At 41.3% G+C, this 19,562-nt stretch overlaps 1 protein-coding gene across 2 annotated transcripts in view; it reads right to left on the reverse strand.

Annotated features, from left to right (window-relative positions):
* LOC115157948 (adhesion G-protein coupled receptor D2) overlaps positions 1 to 19,562 on the reverse strand; it is a 179,233-nt gene that overhangs the window by 123,319 nt on the left and 36,352 nt on the right. For both annotated transcript variants that reach the window (XM_029706305.1, XM_029706304.1), the window contains 10 exons: positions 15,004 to 15,109; positions 14,550 to 14,661; positions 13,731 to 13,786; positions 13,448 to 13,574; positions 11,256 to 11,359; positions 7,292 to 7,394; positions 6,950 to 7,103; positions 4,285 to 4,418; positions 3,670 to 3,785; positions 2,132 to 2,252 (listed from right to left, as the gene is read on the reverse strand). In XM_029706305.1, the coding sequence (XP_029562165.1) occupies positions 2,132 to 2,252; positions 3,670 to 3,785; positions 4,285 to 4,418; positions 6,950 to 7,103; positions 7,292 to 7,394; positions 11,256 to 11,359; positions 13,448 to 13,574; positions 13,731 to 13,786; positions 14,550 to 14,661; positions 15,004 to 15,109 (1,133 nt within the window). The remainder of the gene's footprint in view (positions 1 to 2,131; positions 2,253 to 3,669; positions 3,786 to 4,284; positions 4,419 to 6,949; positions 7,104 to 7,291; positions 7,395 to 11,255; positions 11,360 to 13,447; positions 13,575 to 13,730; positions 13,787 to 14,549; positions 14,662 to 15,003; positions 15,110 to 19,562) is intronic.

Genomic DNA, 19,562 nt, shown 5'->3' on the forward strand with positions numbered 1-19,562 from the left:
CCCAATCGCCACACCAACTGACACGAAGTGCCCAGTCACTTCATTAATTCCTCCTCAGGCGAGGGTTGTTGACCAGTCTGACCCCACACAATAAGCAGTCATTTGAAAAATGTATATATTCCCCTTTTGTATGGCCATTTCATTAATTTAGTTTCATTTCATTATTTAGCATTGATAGAAGTTGTTCAAAAGGTACTCACTCACATGGTCACATACATTTTTTTTAAAGATTGACACGATAAACATGGGCTGGGACTTTTGGTGCAATAAATACAGACAGTGATTATGTGTAGGATGATTTTCTCAAGGCATGATGACCGCTAACATTGAATCTACACCACAAACATGCCTACTTTAATATTACACAGGCAGTTAAAAACACTGTCCTGACCAGATAGTTGTACATTTGTTACCTGTATCTGAGCAATTCAACTGTATATGTTATCTTGGTAATGCTCCAATTCTGTCACGAATATAGACACAAAAATATTATAATTAATCTGCTATGCGATCACGTGAATAATATGATGTTAAAGGAGTCATGTTGCATGTTAGTGAGGTACGGAAGCTTGAAGGACTCGAATTCATTTCTTCATTCAGTTTGCTCTATTGCTTACAGCAGGGCTCAGAGGAAAAACTATGAGGAAAAGTTGTTTCTATGTTTCTACTTTACTGATAAAGTGGAAGCCGTCCATCAAAACGATGTTACTCCACCCCAACTAATCAGATAGCCGGCATTAATTATTGTTATGATAAAAAATGTAATTAGATGTGGGAGAAACATAACTATTTATAGTTAGAAAGAGAGAGGGCTTTCTTAATGATCTGACTCGGGCTAAATCTCTATTGATTTCTTGTTAAATATACGGCTCAATTAAAGATACAACTGATTAAAGATGACTACAAATTGCCAAGCAGGATGTGAGTAGTGTGAGTACTGCACACCAGGGTAGACCGCATTCTGAGCATTACATTATTCTCCCTCCCTCTGTCCTATTTTCACAGGCAAGCAAGATAATTAAGTTACACTGGAATTAATGTTTTCATGTGAAAACCGATATTTCTCAAGTTGATGTTAATTATGGGTCGGAAGTAAAATGTAGGCTAACTCCTGGGTACACTGCTGAGATAAAACATAAGAAAATACGTATTCATGTTTTCAGAATGTTGTATGTGTCATATTTATGAAATGTAATTAGAAAAATACCTTATTTCACTGTTTAAAAAAATATTTTATTTACATGACTACTGAATCCAATATCAAAAACATGACACAATGTGGTAAATTTGACTGAAATGATGTAAATTGTTCACTGTAAATAAAATACTTAAATAAAAGAACAAAAACATGTTTTTTTTATAGCTGAAAAAAGAACAAATTTAAACATGAACACAATTGACAATCAAGATGCCAGCTTATAAATTCTGTAGTAGCTCATGGAACCATTTTGTAACTTTCACTGAAAAACAGAAGCACCTGTTTAACACAAGCAGAGTGCTACTCATTTCCTGTCAAAGTCAACCTTGTCTCCAACAAACACAAACTGAAACCTTGAGAGTTTGTTGCTCTCTTTCAGAGTCAGAATAACAGAATCACGAGAATTCATAATAGTAAAATGCTTTCCGATAAAAAAAAACTAAAAAACGAGGGAGATGTTTATGGTAAAATGAGAGTCCCTAAAAAAAACGTATTTGCCACAAATATTAACTTTTTTAATCTCTGAGCTTGGTTCTAATACAGCACCCCATTCACTCACAGCAAAACCAGAGGCCTTTCAAAGAACAACGGTCTCAACTGAAACTTGAGCCACTTCCATCTCTATTGGTGGTTAGTGGTCTTGCAATCCTTGTTAATTCTCCAATCAACATCTACAAATCTGTAGTCCCTCTACTGGGTAGGCCTCCATTGAAATAGGCCTATAGCAAATAATCTACACATCCGAATACGGTCATGCGTCTATAACACTGAATTGAGGGAGAGGAAGAGAGAGAAAAAGAACAGCAGAAAGACAAAGAATGAATGAAAAAGTGAGAGGAAGAGAGAGAACACAAAGAGACAGAATGGGTGAAAAAATAAAAATAACAGAGAGTGATACGTTTTTTTAGGTAAGTGAAAGTATGTGGCCAGTACCTGCAGTGAGTTGAGAAAGATGAAGATGTAGGCCATGACTATGGAGAAGGGCACCAGGACGCCACAGAGCCAGGTCAGGCCCAGGATTGGCAGTAGCACCAGCACCGCTTTCACTGCAGCCCTGAGAGAAAGCAACCACAAGCCAATCGACACAAATTGAAGGACTGGGCACCATGCTAGTAGACAGTTTCCCCATTACACACCCAATCCAGGCACCTCACACTGAAACTCCCCGTCCATTCTGGATCGGATCAGTGCGCAACGCTATGGGCTTGGTTGGACGTGGTTGGCTCCCTACTAGGCCAAATAGGGCAGGTTGGCAGGAGGGTCGACCCAAGCACAACAGGGGCGGCTGGTTAGTCTCATATTGTGACAATTTCCACACTAAATCGCTCCCTAATTCTGTTTAGGATGAAATTACCTTCCAGTTCAGGTGACCGCTAAACCGCACCAGCTGTGGGGCTGGCGAGGGCTCTAGTTTATTCAGCGGAGGAATGTGTTTAAGTTTCCACTCTGGCTGCCATCGGGCTGGCCGGCTGACGCTCAACACCAACATTGATATTCCTCCTCCACAGAGTTGTTATTGTGACCAGCGCAGCTGAGTTGCAGGCTAAACATTTACACGTTGAAATGATTTCCACTGATAGATTGTAAACAGCACTTCAGTGAATGAATAATTACACTCAAATTTCACACACTTATACAAAGGGTAAAGGAAACAACAAAGGAAAAAATACCAACACACCATACACTTTACTCTACCTCACCTCTTGCAGTGTAGTTAATATCTTGCAATGCAGTTAATATGTACACTGAGTATATCAAGCATTAGGAACACCTTGCTAATATTGAGTTGCAACCCCACCCCCCTTTTGCCCTCAGAACTGCCTCAATTCGTCAGGGAATTGGACTCTACAAGGTGTCGAAAGCGTTCCACAGGGATGCTGGTCCATTTTGACTTCAATGCTTCCCACTATTGTGTCAAGTTGGCTGGATGTCCTTGTTCTTGATACACACGGGAAACGGTTGAGCGCCTTGAACCTACTACCATACCCCGTTCAAAGGCACTTAAATCTTTTGTCTTGCCCATTCACCTTCTGAATGGCACACATACACAAGCCATGTTTCAATTGTCTCCTCCCCTTCATCTACACTGATTGAAATGGATTTAACAAGGGACATCAATAAGGGATTATAGCTTTCACCTGGATTCACCTGGTCAATTCATGTCATGGAAAGAGCAGATGTCCATAATGTTTTGTAAGACAAAAAAAATGCATAGTCATTATATAGATAGAGTTATTTGTATAAGAGATTATAATGCCTCATACATGTTTATAACAAGTAATAAAGTATTATACCTGCTGGCTTTATGCACAATGTTAAAAACTAATTCTAACCAGATTACAAAACCAACCTCAAACCATGGAACTTCTGCAAAGACATAGAACAACTACATTAGTATTGTCTACCACCGAGTAGTAGTCCATTCCAGTGGCAGTAACTGTAATGAAATTACGCCCCTGTGTGGTACATACCTGATCTGCTCGTAGGCCTGCTCCACAGGACTGCTATCCATTGCCAGCATGATGGACCTCCTCTTGGCTGTGGAGATGGTGATGACCACCACCCGCATCAGAACCATGATGTTCACCTGATGAGAGGACACACATACACTGTCGGTTAGACAGAGACATACAATATATTCACATACATTTCAAAAGTGTAAATACAGTACATAATTGGTTAGAACATGCAAGTCATGTGAGAGGTACTGTTTGTATCCAGAAGGACTACTGTATCTAAGACATTGTTTTGTCATCTGTTAGAGTTAAATTAGTAGAATTTTGGGGGGGTAATAATTAGGGCTGCAAACGATAAAAACATTCAATCGCGTTATTAACTCGCAGGATTTTCTCAAAGTGAGCTGTAATTCAAGATTTTTCATGACGACTTCTTGATTTTGTCTAATGTAATGGTTAGTAAATTGAGAAAGAACAATTTATTTAACCTTAATGTCAAATTGTTTTTACATGGCATTGTAGATTTTAGCTGTATAGATTATGTATTTGGGATGTTTTCAGTGTATTTTCAATGCTTTCAGACAATGCAATGCGAGCAAAAAAGATTTGTGTGTATACATGTGTTCTCACCATAATTATGAAAATGACAGGACCTGCGAAGCCCCAGATGACCCCGTTCTGCACACTGAGCCAACAGTGGCCATCAGCAGAGTACGTCCCTGAGGCAGAGGCCAGGGTGATTGTGACTATCAGCACTGGCAGACCTGGGAGGGAGGGAGGGAGGGAGGGAATGAGAGCTAGAGCAAGAGAGATCAGTACTTCCTGAGTGTGTGTGTATATGTACTGTAAGTGTGTGTTTGTGTATGTAGTCAGGTACATAATTATTTGCTCTATAAAATAAATAATACAAATACTGAGCTACAGTGGGGAAAAAAAGTATTTAGTCAGCCACCATTTGTGCAAGTTCTCCCACGTAAAAAGATGAGAGAGGCCTGTAATTTTCATCATAGGTACACGTCAAAAATGACAGACAAAATGAGAAAAAAAATCCAGAAAATCACATTGTAGGATTTTTAATGAATTTATTTGCAAATTATGGTGGAAAAAAAGTATTTTGTCACCTACAAACAAGCAAGATTTCTGTCTCTCACAGACCTGTAACTTATTCTTTAAGAGGCTCCTCTGTCCTCCACTTGTTACCTGTATTAATGGCACCTGTTTGAACTTGTTATCAGTATAAAAGACACCTGTCCACAACCTCAAACAGTCACACTCCAAACTCCACTATGGCCAAGACCAAAGAGCTGTCAAAGGACACCAGAAACAAAATTGTAGACCTGCACCAGGCTGGGAAGACTGCATCTGCAATAGGTAAGCAGCTTGGTTTGAAGAAATCAACTGTGGGAGCAATTATTAGGAAATGGAAGACATACAAGACCACTGATAATCTCCCTCGATTTGGGGCTCCACACAAGATCTCACCCCGTGGGGTCAACATGATCACAAGAACGGTGAGCAAAAATCCCAGAACCACACGGGGGGACCTAGTGAATGACCTGCAGAGAGCTGGGACCAAAATAACAAAGCCTACCATCAGTAACACACTACGCCGCCAGGGACTCAAATCCTGCAGTGCCAGACGTGTCCCCCTGCTTAAGCCAGTACATGTCCAGGCCCGTCTGAAGTTTGCTAGAGAGCATTTGGATGATCCAGAAGAGGAGAATGTCATATGGTCAGATGAAACCAAAATATAACTTTTTGGTAAAAACTCAACTCGTCGTGTTTGGAGGACAAAGAATGCTGAGTTGCATCCAAAGAACACCATACCTACTGTGAAGCATGGGGGTGGAAACATCATGCTTTGGGGCTGTTTTTCTGCAAAGGGACCAGGACGACTGATCCGTGTAAAGGAAAGAATGAATGGGGCCATGTATCGTGAGATTTTGAGTGAAAACCTCCTTCCACCAGCAAGGGCATTGAAGATGAAACGTGGCTGGGTCTTTCAGCATGACAATGATCCCAAACACACCGCCTGGGCAACAAAGGAGTGGCTTCGTAAGAAGCATTTCAAGGTCCTGGAGTGGCCTAGCCAGTCTCCAGATCTCAACCCCATAGAAAATCTTTGGAGGGAGTTGAAAGTCCGTGTTGCCCAGCGACAGCCCCAAAACATCACTGCTCTAGAGGAGATCTGCATGGAGAAATGGGCCAAAATACCAGCAACAGTGTGTGAAAACCTTGTGAAGACTTACAGAAAACCTTTGACCTGTGTCATTGCCAACAAAGGGTATATAACAAAGTATTGAGATAAACTTTTGTTATTGACCAAATACTTATTTTCTACCATAATTTGCAAATAAATTCATAAAAAATCCTACAATGTGATTTTCTGGATTTTTTTCCCTCATTTTGTCTGTCATTGTTGACGTGTACCTATGATGAAAATTACAGGCCTCTCTCATCTTTTTAAGTGGGAGAACTTGCACAATTGGTGGCTGACTAAATACTGTTTTTCCCCACTGTATATTGTATGCTAAAACAAATGGGAAATGATATTATTTTAAACTATTACAATTGCTCAGAGAAAGATATTTTGTTTAACAAGTAAAATCTCAAACGATGGGGTCAAAATTATTTGCACCCGTTTTTAATACTCCAGCACCCTCCCCTTGCGAGGATAATGACACAGACGTTTTCATGAGATTTGAGAACATGTTGGGAGGGATCTTAGACTATTCCTCCATACAGAATCTTTCAGATCCTTGATATCCTTTCTCTGCTCTTATGGACTGCCCTCTTCAATTCAAGGATATTTTAGCCAAAAACCTGGTTGCCTCTGCCAGGAGGCTGACACATGGCCACAAGTGGATTTTCCAGCAAGACAATAACCCCAAGTATTAATCAAAATCCACAAGGAAATGGTTACCACAAAATCAAGATTCAGTCTCCGGACTTGAACTCCATTGAAAACCTGTGGTTTGAACTGAAGAGGGCAGTCCATAACAGCAGATGAAGGATCTGGAAAGAAATATATATTTCTCAGAGAAATTGTATTAGTATAAAATAATATAATTTCCCCATACAATGTAGCTCAGTATTTGTATAATTTATTTTATACAGTCTTTTTTGCTCATATTTATCAAGGGTACCAATAATTATGACCTGACTGTACAGTATATGTACAGTGTATGTGTACAGTATGTCTACTGGGGAGAATGGGATATGGAAAAGACAAATCTCTGTTGCTCAATGGACTAATAAGAAAAATCTTCTTCTATCTTGTTCTTCTGTGTCATACCCCAGCCAATGAGGTAGTAGTACTTCATGTGTTGGTCCTCGATCAGGTTGACCGCCACCACTTTGCTCCAGAGAAGCAGTCCTTCCACCAGCATCCAGCTGAAGGCAGCCATGAAGAAAAGGTGCAGCAGGGCCGCCACCAGGGTGCAGGCCACCTGACAGGGTCAAGGGTCAGATAAACAACACGGCAGACCAATACACATTGTAAGAGGATACGTCACAAAATGTGGATCCACCCTATCCGTTTCAGAGGTAGCGGTTTCCTAGCAAAGAGAGGTGCCGTAGCTAACTAACTGTAAAGTTAATTATTTTGCCCCACAGTTAGCCAAGATGGTTAGCCTACCTTGTTGTTGACAGCTGAGCCACTGCAGAGAAGGACGATCTGGGCACAGGTTAGCGCAATGAACAGGTTCCTGTGGATAGACGTCCTGTCCGATTTGGGAATGCTGGACAGAATCAAAATATTTAGTGTTGAAAACATTTATATTTAACAGGACGGCAGAACAATAAAACCCCAATCAAGTATCTTTGCAATAATTACACATGTATACTTTCAAAACGTCTGAGAAAGAGAGTAAGGCCCACTCTGTGATTTCTCCAACCCTATCCTCAGCTTTATAGCAAACCAAGTATGGGTCTGTCATTTTGTTGTTATTCAAATGAAGTAGTGGCGAATAACCAGCCATCTCTTGTTTTCATCTGTGTGCCATCGGGTGTGTCTGGGATGGTTTAGGTGTGACTGGCTCATAAATCTCCTTGTCAAGTCGCCTATTCCCGCTATTCCCAACCCCAGCCGATTGACCAATTGGCTATTCCGATTCCCATGCTGATTTGGATCTCCATTGATGAGTTAATTTGCTGCCCTTTAATGCCACCATAAACCTTCAGTGTGTTCTCACACACAGACACTACTAATAACTAGATTAGCACTGTTAAATACTTCTAAAACAGAGCATCAGTGATGACTAGGCAGGATTCCGACTATAGAAATATAATTACTAGAAGGGCCAAAGTCCTTGAGACCATGACAATTTTACTGAAACAAATGACATTGAAATGGAATCGACCCCAACCCTGGTCAAACCAGCCAACAACATACCATTGGAATCATAGAGATACAATTACTCTATGTATCTGTATTTTTTATTTAAAAAAATTATTTCACCTTTATTTAACCAGGTAGGCAAGTTGAGAACAAGTTCTCATTTACAATTGCGACCTGGCCAAGATAAAGCAAAGCAGTTCGACACATACAACAACACAGAGTTACACATGGAGTAAAACAAACATACAGTCAATAATACAGTAGAAAAATAAGTCTATATACAATGTGAGCAAATGAGGTGAGATTAGGGAGGTAAAGGCAAAAAAGGCCATGGTGGCGAAGTAAATACAATATAGCAAGTAAAACACTGGAATGGTAGATTTGTAGTGGAAGAAAGTGCAAAGTAGAAATAGAAATAATGGGGTGCAAAGGAGCAAAATAAATAAATACAGTAGGGGAAGAGGTAGTTGTTTGGGCTAAATTATAGATGGGCTATGTACAGGTGCAGTGATCTGTGAGCTGCTCTGACAGCTGTTGCTTAAAGCTAGTGAGGGAGATAAGTGTTTCCAGTTTCAGAGATTTCTGTAGTTCGTTCCAGTCATTGGCAGCAGAGAACTGGAAGGAGAGACAGCCAAAGGAGGAATTGGCTTTGAGGGTGACCAGAAAGATATACCTGCTGGAGCGCGTGCTACAGGTGGGTGCTGCTATGGTGACCAGTGAGCTGAGATAAGGGGGGACTTTACCTAGCAGGGTCTTGTAGATGACCTGGAGCCAGTGGGTTTGTGACGAGTATGAAGCGAGGGCCAGCCAACGAGAGCGTACAGGTCGCAGTGGTGGGTAGTTTATGGGGCTTTGGTGACAAAACGGATGGCACTGTGATAGACTGCATCCAGTTTATTGAGTAGGGTATTGGAGGCTATTTTGTAAATGACATCGCCGAAGTCGAGGATCGGTAGGATGGTCAGTTTTACGAGGGTATGTTTGGCAGCATGAGTGAAGGATGCTTTGTTGTGAAATAGGAAGCCAATTCTAGATTTAATTTTGGATTGGAGATGTTTGATGTGAGTCTGGAAGGAGAGTTTACAGTCTAACCAGACACCTAGGTATTTGTAGTTGTCCACATATTCTAAGTCAGAACCATCCAGAGTAGTGATGCTGGACGGGCGGGCAGGTGCAGGCAGCGATCGGTTGAAGAGCATGCATTTAGTTTTACTTGTATTTAAGAGCAGTTGGAGGCCACGGAAGGAGAGTTGTATGGCATTGAAGCTCGTCTGGAGGGCTGTTAAAACAGTGTCCAAAGAAGGGCCAGAAGTATACAGAATGGTGTCGTCTACGTAGAGGTGGATCAGAGACTCACCATTGACTCACCATTGATGTATACAGAGAAAATAGTTGGCCCAAGAATTGAACCCTGTGGCACCCCCATAGAGACTTCCAGAGGCCCGGACAACAGACCCTCCGATCTGACACATTGAACTCTATCAGAGAAGTAGTTGGTGAACAAGGCGAGGCAATCATTTCCGAAACCAAGGCTATTGAGTCTGCCGATGAGGATCTGGTGATTGACAGAGTCGAAAGCCTTGGCCAGGTCAATGAATACGGCAGCACAGTATTGTTTCTTATCGATGGCGGTTACGATATCATTTAGGACCTTGAGCATGGCTGAGGTGCACCCATGACCAGCTCTGAAACCAGATTGCATAGCGGAGAAGGTGCGGTGGGATTCGAAATGGTCGGTAATCTGTTTGTTGACTTGGCTTTCGAAGACCTTAGAAAGGCAGGGTAGGATAGATATAGGTCTGTAGCAGTTTGGGTCAATAGTGTCCTCCCCTTTGAAGAGGGGGATGACCGCAGCTGCTTTCCAATCTTTGGGAATCTCAGATGACACGAAAGAGAGGTTGAACAGGCTAGTAATAGGGGTTGCAACAATTTCGGCAGAAGTGTTTTGAAAGAAAGGGTCCAGATTGTCTAGCCCGGCTGATTTGTAGGGTCCAGATTTTGCAGCTCTTTCAGAACATCAGCTGACTGGATTTGGGAGAAGGAGAAATGGGGAAGGCTTGGGCGAGTAGCTGTGGGGGGTGCAGTGCTGTTGACCGCGGTAGGGGTAGCCAGGTGGAAACCAAGGCCAGCCATAGAAAAATGCTTATTGAAATTCTCAATTATAGTAGATTTATCGGTGGTGACAGAGTTTCCTATCCTCAGTGCCGTGGGCAGCTGGGAGGAGGTGTTCTTATTCTCCATGGACTTTACAGTGTCCCAGAACTTTTTTGAGTTTGTGTTGCAGGAAGCAAATTTCTGCTTGAAAAAGCTAGCCTTGGCTTTTCTAACTGCCTGTGTATATTGGTTTCTAACTTCCCTTAAAAGTTGCATATCACAGGGGCTGTTCGATGCTAATGCAGAACGCCACAGGATGTTCTTGTGTTGGTTAAGGGCAGTCAGGTCTGGGGAGAACCAAGGGCTATATCTGTTCCTGGTTCTACATTTCTTGAATGGGGCATGCTTATTTAAGATGGTGAGGAAGGCATTTAAAAAAAATAACCAGGAATCCTCTACTGACGGGATGAGGTCAATATCCTTCCAGGATACCCGGGCCAGGTCGATTAGAAAGGCTTGCTCGCTGAAGTGTTTCAGGGAGCGTTTGACAGTGATGAGTGGAGGTCGTTTGACCGCTGACCCATTACGGATGCAGGCAATGAGGCAGTGATCGCTGAGATCTTGGTTGAAAACAGCAGAGGTGTATTTAGAGGGAAAGTTGGTTAGGATGATATCTATGAGGGTGCCAATGGTATGTTGTTGGCTGGTTTGACCAGGGTTGGGGTTGATTCCATTTCAATTCAGACAACTCTTCATCGGAAATAATGAGAAATGTCTTCAATGAATCTCCTGAATTTAATAAATTCAAATGGAGTTAGAAGCCCAAACTCTGGATGTGGCAACTTACTGTTGAGAAGTTCTGCTGTTAAATCAGGTTTAATTGTGAATGTAGCTACTGATGGATTCCTTTTAAAGGGGCTTGCTTACAATGTTTGTTTTCTCTTACTGTCTTTAAGTAAATGTTGTTGTTTGCTTTTGCATGGCTAAAATATCATATTCCAGTGAGTGCTGACTAAGAAATGGGCCATGCTGGCTTTGGAGGGTGAAGCTAAGTTAGAGAGACCAAATGTCTCCAATGAGGCCATGTTGGCTCAAATTCTTCCCAGTTTCACAGTGGTGGTGTTTTTTCTAAAGTATCAGCTAGGTGACTGGCTAATAAAACACTCACTCCAGCACGGTGAACAGCATCAAGGTCACCACCAGCGCGCACAGAGAGGCCCCAGAGCCGATAAACGTCAGCTTCGTCAAAATATCCTCCTCCTCCTGAGTCCACTGGGGAGAGAAAGGGAGAAAAGCACACACACGCATACACACAGTAAGTTTTGTTATCATCAACTGAGTACTGATCACTAGGAACAAGTGTATATTATATCTGATTAACTCCTATATGGGCTGAGGCCTATGGTTCTCCATACTAACAGTGACATCTACTGGGCAATGTGGCAAAATACGAGTTTGCAACAGTCTGATGGCAATAAGTGCAAGTGACTGACTTTAGATGAGCTTGATTTGAGGAATACTTGACACAACAATAATACCCTACTAAGCAGAGCAGAGCTGAACTACGCTGGCCTGGCTACAAATCCACCAGTTGCTGGAGTTGTGCGTGCATGCATGCGTGTGTGTGCATGTGTACACAATTCTTTGATGAGCTATCAGAACCGAAACATACCACCACCACAAAGTGTGCACAGCTCTTTGGGGTGGCTACTTTGAAGAATCTCAAATATAAAATATGTTTTGATTTGTTTAACAGTTTTTTGTTTACTACATGATTCCATATGTGTAATTTCATAGTTTTGATGTCTTCACTATTATTCTACAATGTAGAAAATAGTAAAAAGAAAGAAAAACCCTTGAATGAGTAGGTGTGTCCAAACTTTTGACTGGTACTGTATGTTGTTGCTTTGACAAAGTCATTTCTGAAGATTATTATTTATACTGAACAAAAATATAAATGCAACACGCAACAATTTCAAAGATTTTCCAGAGTTACAATTCATATTTTGAAATCAGTCAATTTAAAAAAATGCATTAGTGCCTAATCTATGAATTTCACATGACTGGGCAGGGGTGCAGCCATGGGTGGGCCTGGGAGGGCATAGATCCACCCACTTGGCAGCCAGGCCCACTCACTGGGGAGCCAGGCCCAGCCAATCAGAATTCGTTTTTCCCCACAAAAGGGCTTTATTACAGAGAGAAATACTCGTCAGCAGCCCCTCTCCACCCACCCTCAGACGATTCCACAAGTGAAGAAGCTGGATATGGAGGCCCTGGGCTGGCGTGGCTACACGTGGTTTGTGGTTTTGAGGCCGCTTGGACGTACAGCCAAATTCCCTAACACGATGTTGGAGGCAGTTTATGATATTAAAATGAACATTCAATTATCTGGCAACAGCTCTGGTGGACATTCCTACAGTCAGCATGCCAATTGCATGCTCTCTCAAAACTTCTAACATCTGTGGCATTGTGTTGTGCGACAAAACAGCACATTTTAAAGTGGCCTTTTATTGTACCCAGCACAAGGTGCAACTGTGTAACGATCATGCTGTTTAACCAGCTTCTTGATATACCACACCTGTCAGGTGGATGGATTATTTTGGCAAAGGAGAAATGCTCACTAACAAGGATATAAACAAAATTTGAGAGAAATATTTGAGAGAAATAAGCTTTCTTGTACGTATGAAACATTTCTGGGATTTTTTATTTCAGATCATGAAACATGGGACCAACACTTTACATGTTACGTTTTATTTTTGTTCAGTGTATTTGACGTGATTAGGGATTAATTTCAAGAGAGGAAAAAAAAGGCAACCCTGTTACCTAAACTGAACTGAAGCTGTTCCTTTTAAAATATATTTTTTCTAAAGAAACATTGAACATCTAGTAGTCAAATCACAGTGTAAAAGCAGGTGAGCTGGTTCTACTCTTTTTGACAATTTTCTGGTGTTTTGTGGTGGAAAACTGAGTGGGTTGAGCGTAACACATCAACCCTGTTACCCATAAATCGACAGGCTAGAAATGTTTTAACAATAACAAAAATATTGTGAAGCTTGCATTCAATTGCCCTTCCCTGATTCACACAACAAGCTTCCATTCTGCCTGTCAAAAGGGGATTTATGGCTGATTTAAGATGAAATCGTCAACACTGTTACGGTCAATATTGTTACGGTCAACCCTGTTATTTTATTTGGCAGTTACGCACTATTTTTTATTTAACCTCTTGAGATGGTAAAACATGTTTTTTTTTATAGTTGAACGTACTCTTTATGACAGAATGTTAAAATATTTTTTTTTTCCTCACCAAGTTACACTACTCAAATGGCACATAATTGGTGGAACGACCATGCTATTCATTACCTTGGACTCCATGTAATTCATCAGGACGGCGAAGTTGGTGGTGTGGTTACAATAGCAGGAAGTGACATCAGAGCCCGTGTGAGTCACCCTGCAACCTTCGCTGGACCAGCCGTTGGAATTCCCAGTCCTGTGGCACAAAAACCCAGAAATCAATATGACACAAACACGCACGCACACACACATACATACATACAAACACTACGCAACGTTATGCTATGACTTATCGCTACTGACATGTACTCGAGGGACGTCTGACTTAGCTGCACTGTGTGGTCATACTTACATTAGGGTGAAATTCCAAAACACGCAAACAGGCGTGACTCGCTGAGAATACTCCACCTAGAACAAGAAACAGATGTTTCTCACCCTCTTACTCTCTCAGTCGCTCTCCTCGCACCCTTTGACAGGACGCGCCAAAAGCAACACAGAATCGGGCCAGGGAACTTACTAGAAAGACCTGGGCCAACTCTTTACTTTGTGAATAGATGTCAAATCAATGACACGTACTGTATTGTAGAGTTTCTATAACAACGTTATGTTTCCCTCAACCATTACTTCACCCTGTTCCCAACCACCTCCAACCACTGTAAAAATGACCGTGATTGGTTTGAATTGCACCATTTGTTAGTGAAACCCAAAGATTCTGGGGTTCTTGAGAATCTGGCAACCCCCCCTAAGAAAAATTGTAGGAGGAGAACCACCCACTAGACACAATATATACACATCAACGTTACACTACACACCCATACATGTATACCCTTTTCACACTACTGAGCCGAACCAAGCCAAGCCGCACTGGCTGGCCTGGTTACTCATCACCATAGTTGCTGGAGCAGAGCTGGACAATGTGAAATGAAAATATCCAATCCAGTAAGTACTCTATGGTTCAGGTTGGCCCTATAGTATGAATCAGGATGCAGGCAGTAGTCTAGTGTGTAGCAGTGGGCATTATCCCCTTCATATATAGTAATGTGTATGTCCCAAATGGCACCCTATTCCCTATAGAGCAGTAATTTTGACATGGGCACATAGGACTATAAAGGTAATAGGGTGCACTATAAAATAAATAGGGTGCCATTTGGGATGCAGCCATTGATCTTACCACGTGCGAGGAGGACAAAGTATAGTGGATGGCCACTGGGATGTTCTGGGCCTTGAAGGGGTCTCGAACCGTGGCTGAGATGACTGCAGTGGCCATGCGACCAGGGAGGACACTGCGGGGAGCAATCATAGAGTAGATATAACCTTTAGGCCTTTCCTTTCATGTGAGCTTGTTGGCAACCAAAGTCAGATCTTATCGGATTAAGATCAGACTACCTGAAGTATAAAGTGTAAAAATGTTTTACATTTTTCTAGTTGATAAAGATTGTATTCAGATGTAATCCAATAATGTATTCAATTTGTATTCTCCATACTGTATGTAGGTGTAGCATTTTAATTCCCCAAAAGATCTTGAGGTTCTGAAAAGTTGACCATAATTATGTCAAAGCATGGTCATTCATTGTATTGGATGACATTCTCTACTATGTCAAATTGGAGGTGTAAGGAAACCAGACCCTGTGTTTTCACTCCGGTCTTCTGGAGAAGTGTCCTGCTCCATCCTAGACTGGATCTCCATGAGATGGCTGTAGTACGTATGGATGAACATCACTTCCTTGTGACCTGCCAAACCAAATGGGTGATCAAATAAATGTCATCATAAAATACAACACTGATGTGAGTGTTAGTAAAATGAGTCTCCCGCTATTCCCGTTCAAACCGGAAGACCAGTGAAAAAAAATCTGACATGATTATACCACTGTAAATGGAGAAATATACACATTCATCTAACGATTTCTTGTTGTATTTGTCGCAATTTAACCAACTCAAAGTGCTCTCGAAGTCACCACACTATTTCGTTGATGTAGCCTAGTTTTAACAGGAATATGAAGCATTGTTGGCCGACTAGTAAAATATAATGGGGTTAATACGGTCTAGTGAAAATTACATTTGCTGTAGCCTTGCTTTGACTGAACGATGCAGCTTGGTCCTTTTCTCTCTCCTTGTTCATTGCTATCGGGAGAATTTGGGAAGGTTGTGGCTGTTTTTACTTTGCTTACTGTGGTGATTTTGTCAGAGGGAACATATTTGATTTTCCGCTACACATAAAAGCTAACAATTTACTTATTACCATACTTTTCTAGCAATAAAGTATATGATCATCTCTGAAGGTTTTGTTTAAAAAATGTATTTAGTCACAGCATAAAATAAATGGAATGTGAGCTCTTGGCTACACAAACATTGACTATATAAAAAATTCAATAAACAAGTGAAGACCCAGCCATTATTCTTTTCCATTATGACTTTTATTTTCAACATGAAAAACAGACTTGGTCAGAAACAGAGTAAGCCTAACTATGTGTAAGTAGGCCTAACTGTAATTGTAGCTGACTGATTCTCAAGACCAGCCAAACGCAGAATAACATTCTACACACAAACTTAGGCTATAGGTTACGTAAAATAACCTGGTAGCCCTACCCTGTAGCAAAGAAACAAACAAAACAATTTGCATAGGCTATAGACCGCACCTGTTGAACTAAAAAGTGTTCTGCTGAAGTGGGCACTCAAAAAGCACAGGCTGAGAAAGCACTCTCGGCCTCCACGGAGGTGGCCTAGATTGTGGCGATCGTGACCAGTTGTTTGTTGGTTCAAACAGGCTAAATTTCTTGACTGGATTTTCAGCGGCTCGGTTTTGCATGCGGCCTCGTTGGCATTAATTTTTGTAAAGCTTTGCCACACAAACACCATTTTTTTAAATTAATAAAAGAAGGTAGACCTATGAGAAGGGTGTAATTGCGTCTCACAATTCGGAGTGTTACTGTATGTGGGCATTCCTACATCTGCAGGAATCCCTCTTTATACTTCTATTGGTCCATTTTTAAGTACACAGAGGAAGGCGGGGGCGCTCCAGTACAGTAGGGGGGGGGGGGGGGGGTGTTCATGCAGGAACTAATGGGATACTCAGGCCGCAATCACACACGATTGAGGCTTACCGGTAGCTCATTTTGTTACCGTATTAACTGCATTTCAAGGTCATGTGTACAGTTTCAGCATAAACAATGAGTGAGCTTTGAATTCATGGTGACTTTGTGTAAGTATATACGGTAGGCTACAATAACACACACACCCCTACCCTGAGCGTTTATTATTAATCATGCAGATAGCAGAGCAGAGAAGGCTGTATGAATACAGATTTAGACATTGCATAGTTCCATTTCACGTCACGCTGTTCATTGAAATAATTTATTATAGTTAACTGGTTTCTCACAATTATTTATCCCAGAAAAAGGGAGTGGGTTTGGGCGGGAAATCCCATTAAATCTCAATAAACCGGTTCTCGCCATTGACATTAGATCCGCCATAGGCCAATGACCACTGACGTTTGATTTTGCAAATAAAATAAAAACGCCCTCCAAAAAATGTCCTGCTCCTTCCCTGAATTGTCCTGTTTGTATTTTACACTGCTCATTTGTCAGAAATTTGAAATCACAAACAGAAAGGTATTAAGAGCCATTTTACACTCATCAAAAATATAAATGCAACGTGCAACAATTTCAAAGATTTTACTGAGTTACAGTTCATATTAGGAAATCAGTTCATTGAAATTAATTAGGCCGTAATCTATAGATTTCACATAACTGGGCAGGAGTGCAGCCATGGGTGGGCCTAGGAGGGCATGGGCCCACCCACTTCGAAGCCAGACCCACCCACCCAGGCCCAGCCAATCAGAAGCTAATGCGTCATTCTCTCTTCACTGAATCCCCGAGCTGACAAGGTAAATATCTGTCGTTCTGCCCCTGAACAAGCCAGTTACAAGGCACTGTTCCTTGGCCATCATTGAAAATAAGAATTTGTTCTTAACTAAATGTAAAAAAAAAAGAAAAAAAAAAGAGAAAAAAATGGATGAATGGGCGATACTTCACAATTGAATTTATTAGGCCTAACTGAATGATAAGGAGAGTGAAGAGGTTGATTTAATTAGAAAGACAATCGTGTAATGATCAGTTTGTGTTATGCCTATTTATCAGCAGCAAATCATTTGACAGCGCGCCTTGGGAGTTGATACCATTCTCTTTTACAGTTGAAGTCGGAAGTTTACATACACTTAGGTTGGGGTCATTAAAACTCGTTTTTTAAACCACTTCACAAATTTATTGCTAACAAACTATAGTTTTTGCAAGTCATTTAGTACATCTACTTTGTGCATGACATAAGTAATTTTTCCAACAATTGTTTACAGACAGATTATTTCACTTATAATTCACTGTATCACAATTCCAGTGGGTCAGAAAGTTGACTGTGCCTTTAAACAGCTTGGAAAATTCCAGAAAATGATGCCATGGCTTTAGAAGCTTCTGTTAGGCTAATTGACATTATTTGAGTCAATTGGAGGTGTACCTGTGGATATATTTCAAGGCCTACCTTCAAACTCAGTGCCTCTTTGCTTGACATCATGGGAAAATCAGAAGAAATCAGCCAAGACCTCAGAAAAAAATGTGTACACCCCCACAAGTCTGGCTCATCCTTCGGAGCAATTTCCAAACGCCTGAAGGTACCAAGTTCATCTGTACAAACAATAGTACGCAAGTATAAACACCATGGGACCACGCAGCCGTCATACCACTCAGGAAGTAGACGCGTTCTGTCTCATAGAGATGAATGCACTTTGGTGCGAAAAGTGCAAATCAATCCCAGAACAACAGCAAAGGACCTTGTGAAGATGCTGGAGGAAACAGGTATAAAATGTGGTGATGTCGGTAACGAGTCCTATATCGACATCACCTGAAAGGCTGCTCAGCAAGGAAGAAGTCTCAGCTCCAAAACCGCCATAAAAAAAGCCAGACCACGGTTTGCAACCGCACATGGGGACAAAGATCGTACTTTTTGGAGAAATGTCCTCTGGTCTTATGAAACAAAAATAGAACTGTTTGGCCTTAATGACCATCGTTATGTTTGGAGGAAAAAGGGGAGGATTGCAAGCCGAAGAACACCATCCCAACCGTGAAGCATGGGGGTGGCAGCATCATGTTGTGGGGGTGCTTTGCTGCAGGAGGGACTGGTGCACTAAATAAAATAGATGGCATCATGAGGAAGGACAATTATGTGGATATATTGACGCAACATCTCAAGACATCAGTCAGGGAGTTAAAGCTTGGTCGCAAAAGGGTCTTCCAAGTGGACAATGACCCCAAGCATACTTCCAAAGTCGTGGCAAAATGGCTTAAGGACAACAAAGTCAAGGTATTGGAGTGGCCATCACAAAGCCCTGACCTCAATCCTATAGACAATTTGTGGGCAGAACTGAAAAAGTGTGTGCAAGCAAGGAGGCCTACAAACCTGACTCAGTTACACCAGCTCTGTCAGGAGGAATGGGCCAAAATTCACCTAACTTATTATGGGAAGCTTGTGGAAGGCTACCTGAAACGTTTGACCCAAGTTAAACAATTTAAAGGCAATGCTACCAAATACTAATTCAGTGTATGTAAACTTATGACCCACAGGGAATGTGATGAAAGAAATAAAAGCTGAAATAAATCTTTCTCTCTACTATTATTCTGACATTTCACATTCTTAAAAGAAAATGGTGATCCTAACTGACCTAAGACAGGGAACTTTTACTAGGATTAAATGTCAGGAATTGGGAAAAACTGAGTTTAAATGTATTTGGCTAAGGTGTATGTAAACTTCCGACTTCAACTGTACATTTTACTTTGTAAAAATAAGCTGTTATGGGACTGTTTTATTTACTATAACTCTATTACTAATCAAATGTATTGTAAGGGAAATGAAAACATGCTACATGTTGCAGTAGGCCTTTAGAATAATGGTAAACATATCCTTGACTCTATCCAGCAAAGCAAACGATGCCAGCCCACTGAATGAATGACAAATGGATGGAATGGGAGATAATTGTGCAAGTTACTTCACACTCAAATTTAAATTAGGCCTACCTGAATGATGAGGGTGAAGAGGTTGGTTTAATTTAGAACAACAAAAGTGTAATGATGAGTTTGTGTTATGCCTATTCATCAGCGTTGGCGCTCATGTTAATCATTTGACCGCACGCCTTGCGGGT

This window comes from Salmo trutta, chromosome 22 (genome assembly GCF_901001165.1).
Source record: "Salmo trutta chromosome 22, fSalTru1.1, whole genome shotgun sequence".
NCBI lineage: Eukaryota > Metazoa > Chordata > Actinopteri > Salmoniformes > Salmonidae > Salmo > Salmo trutta.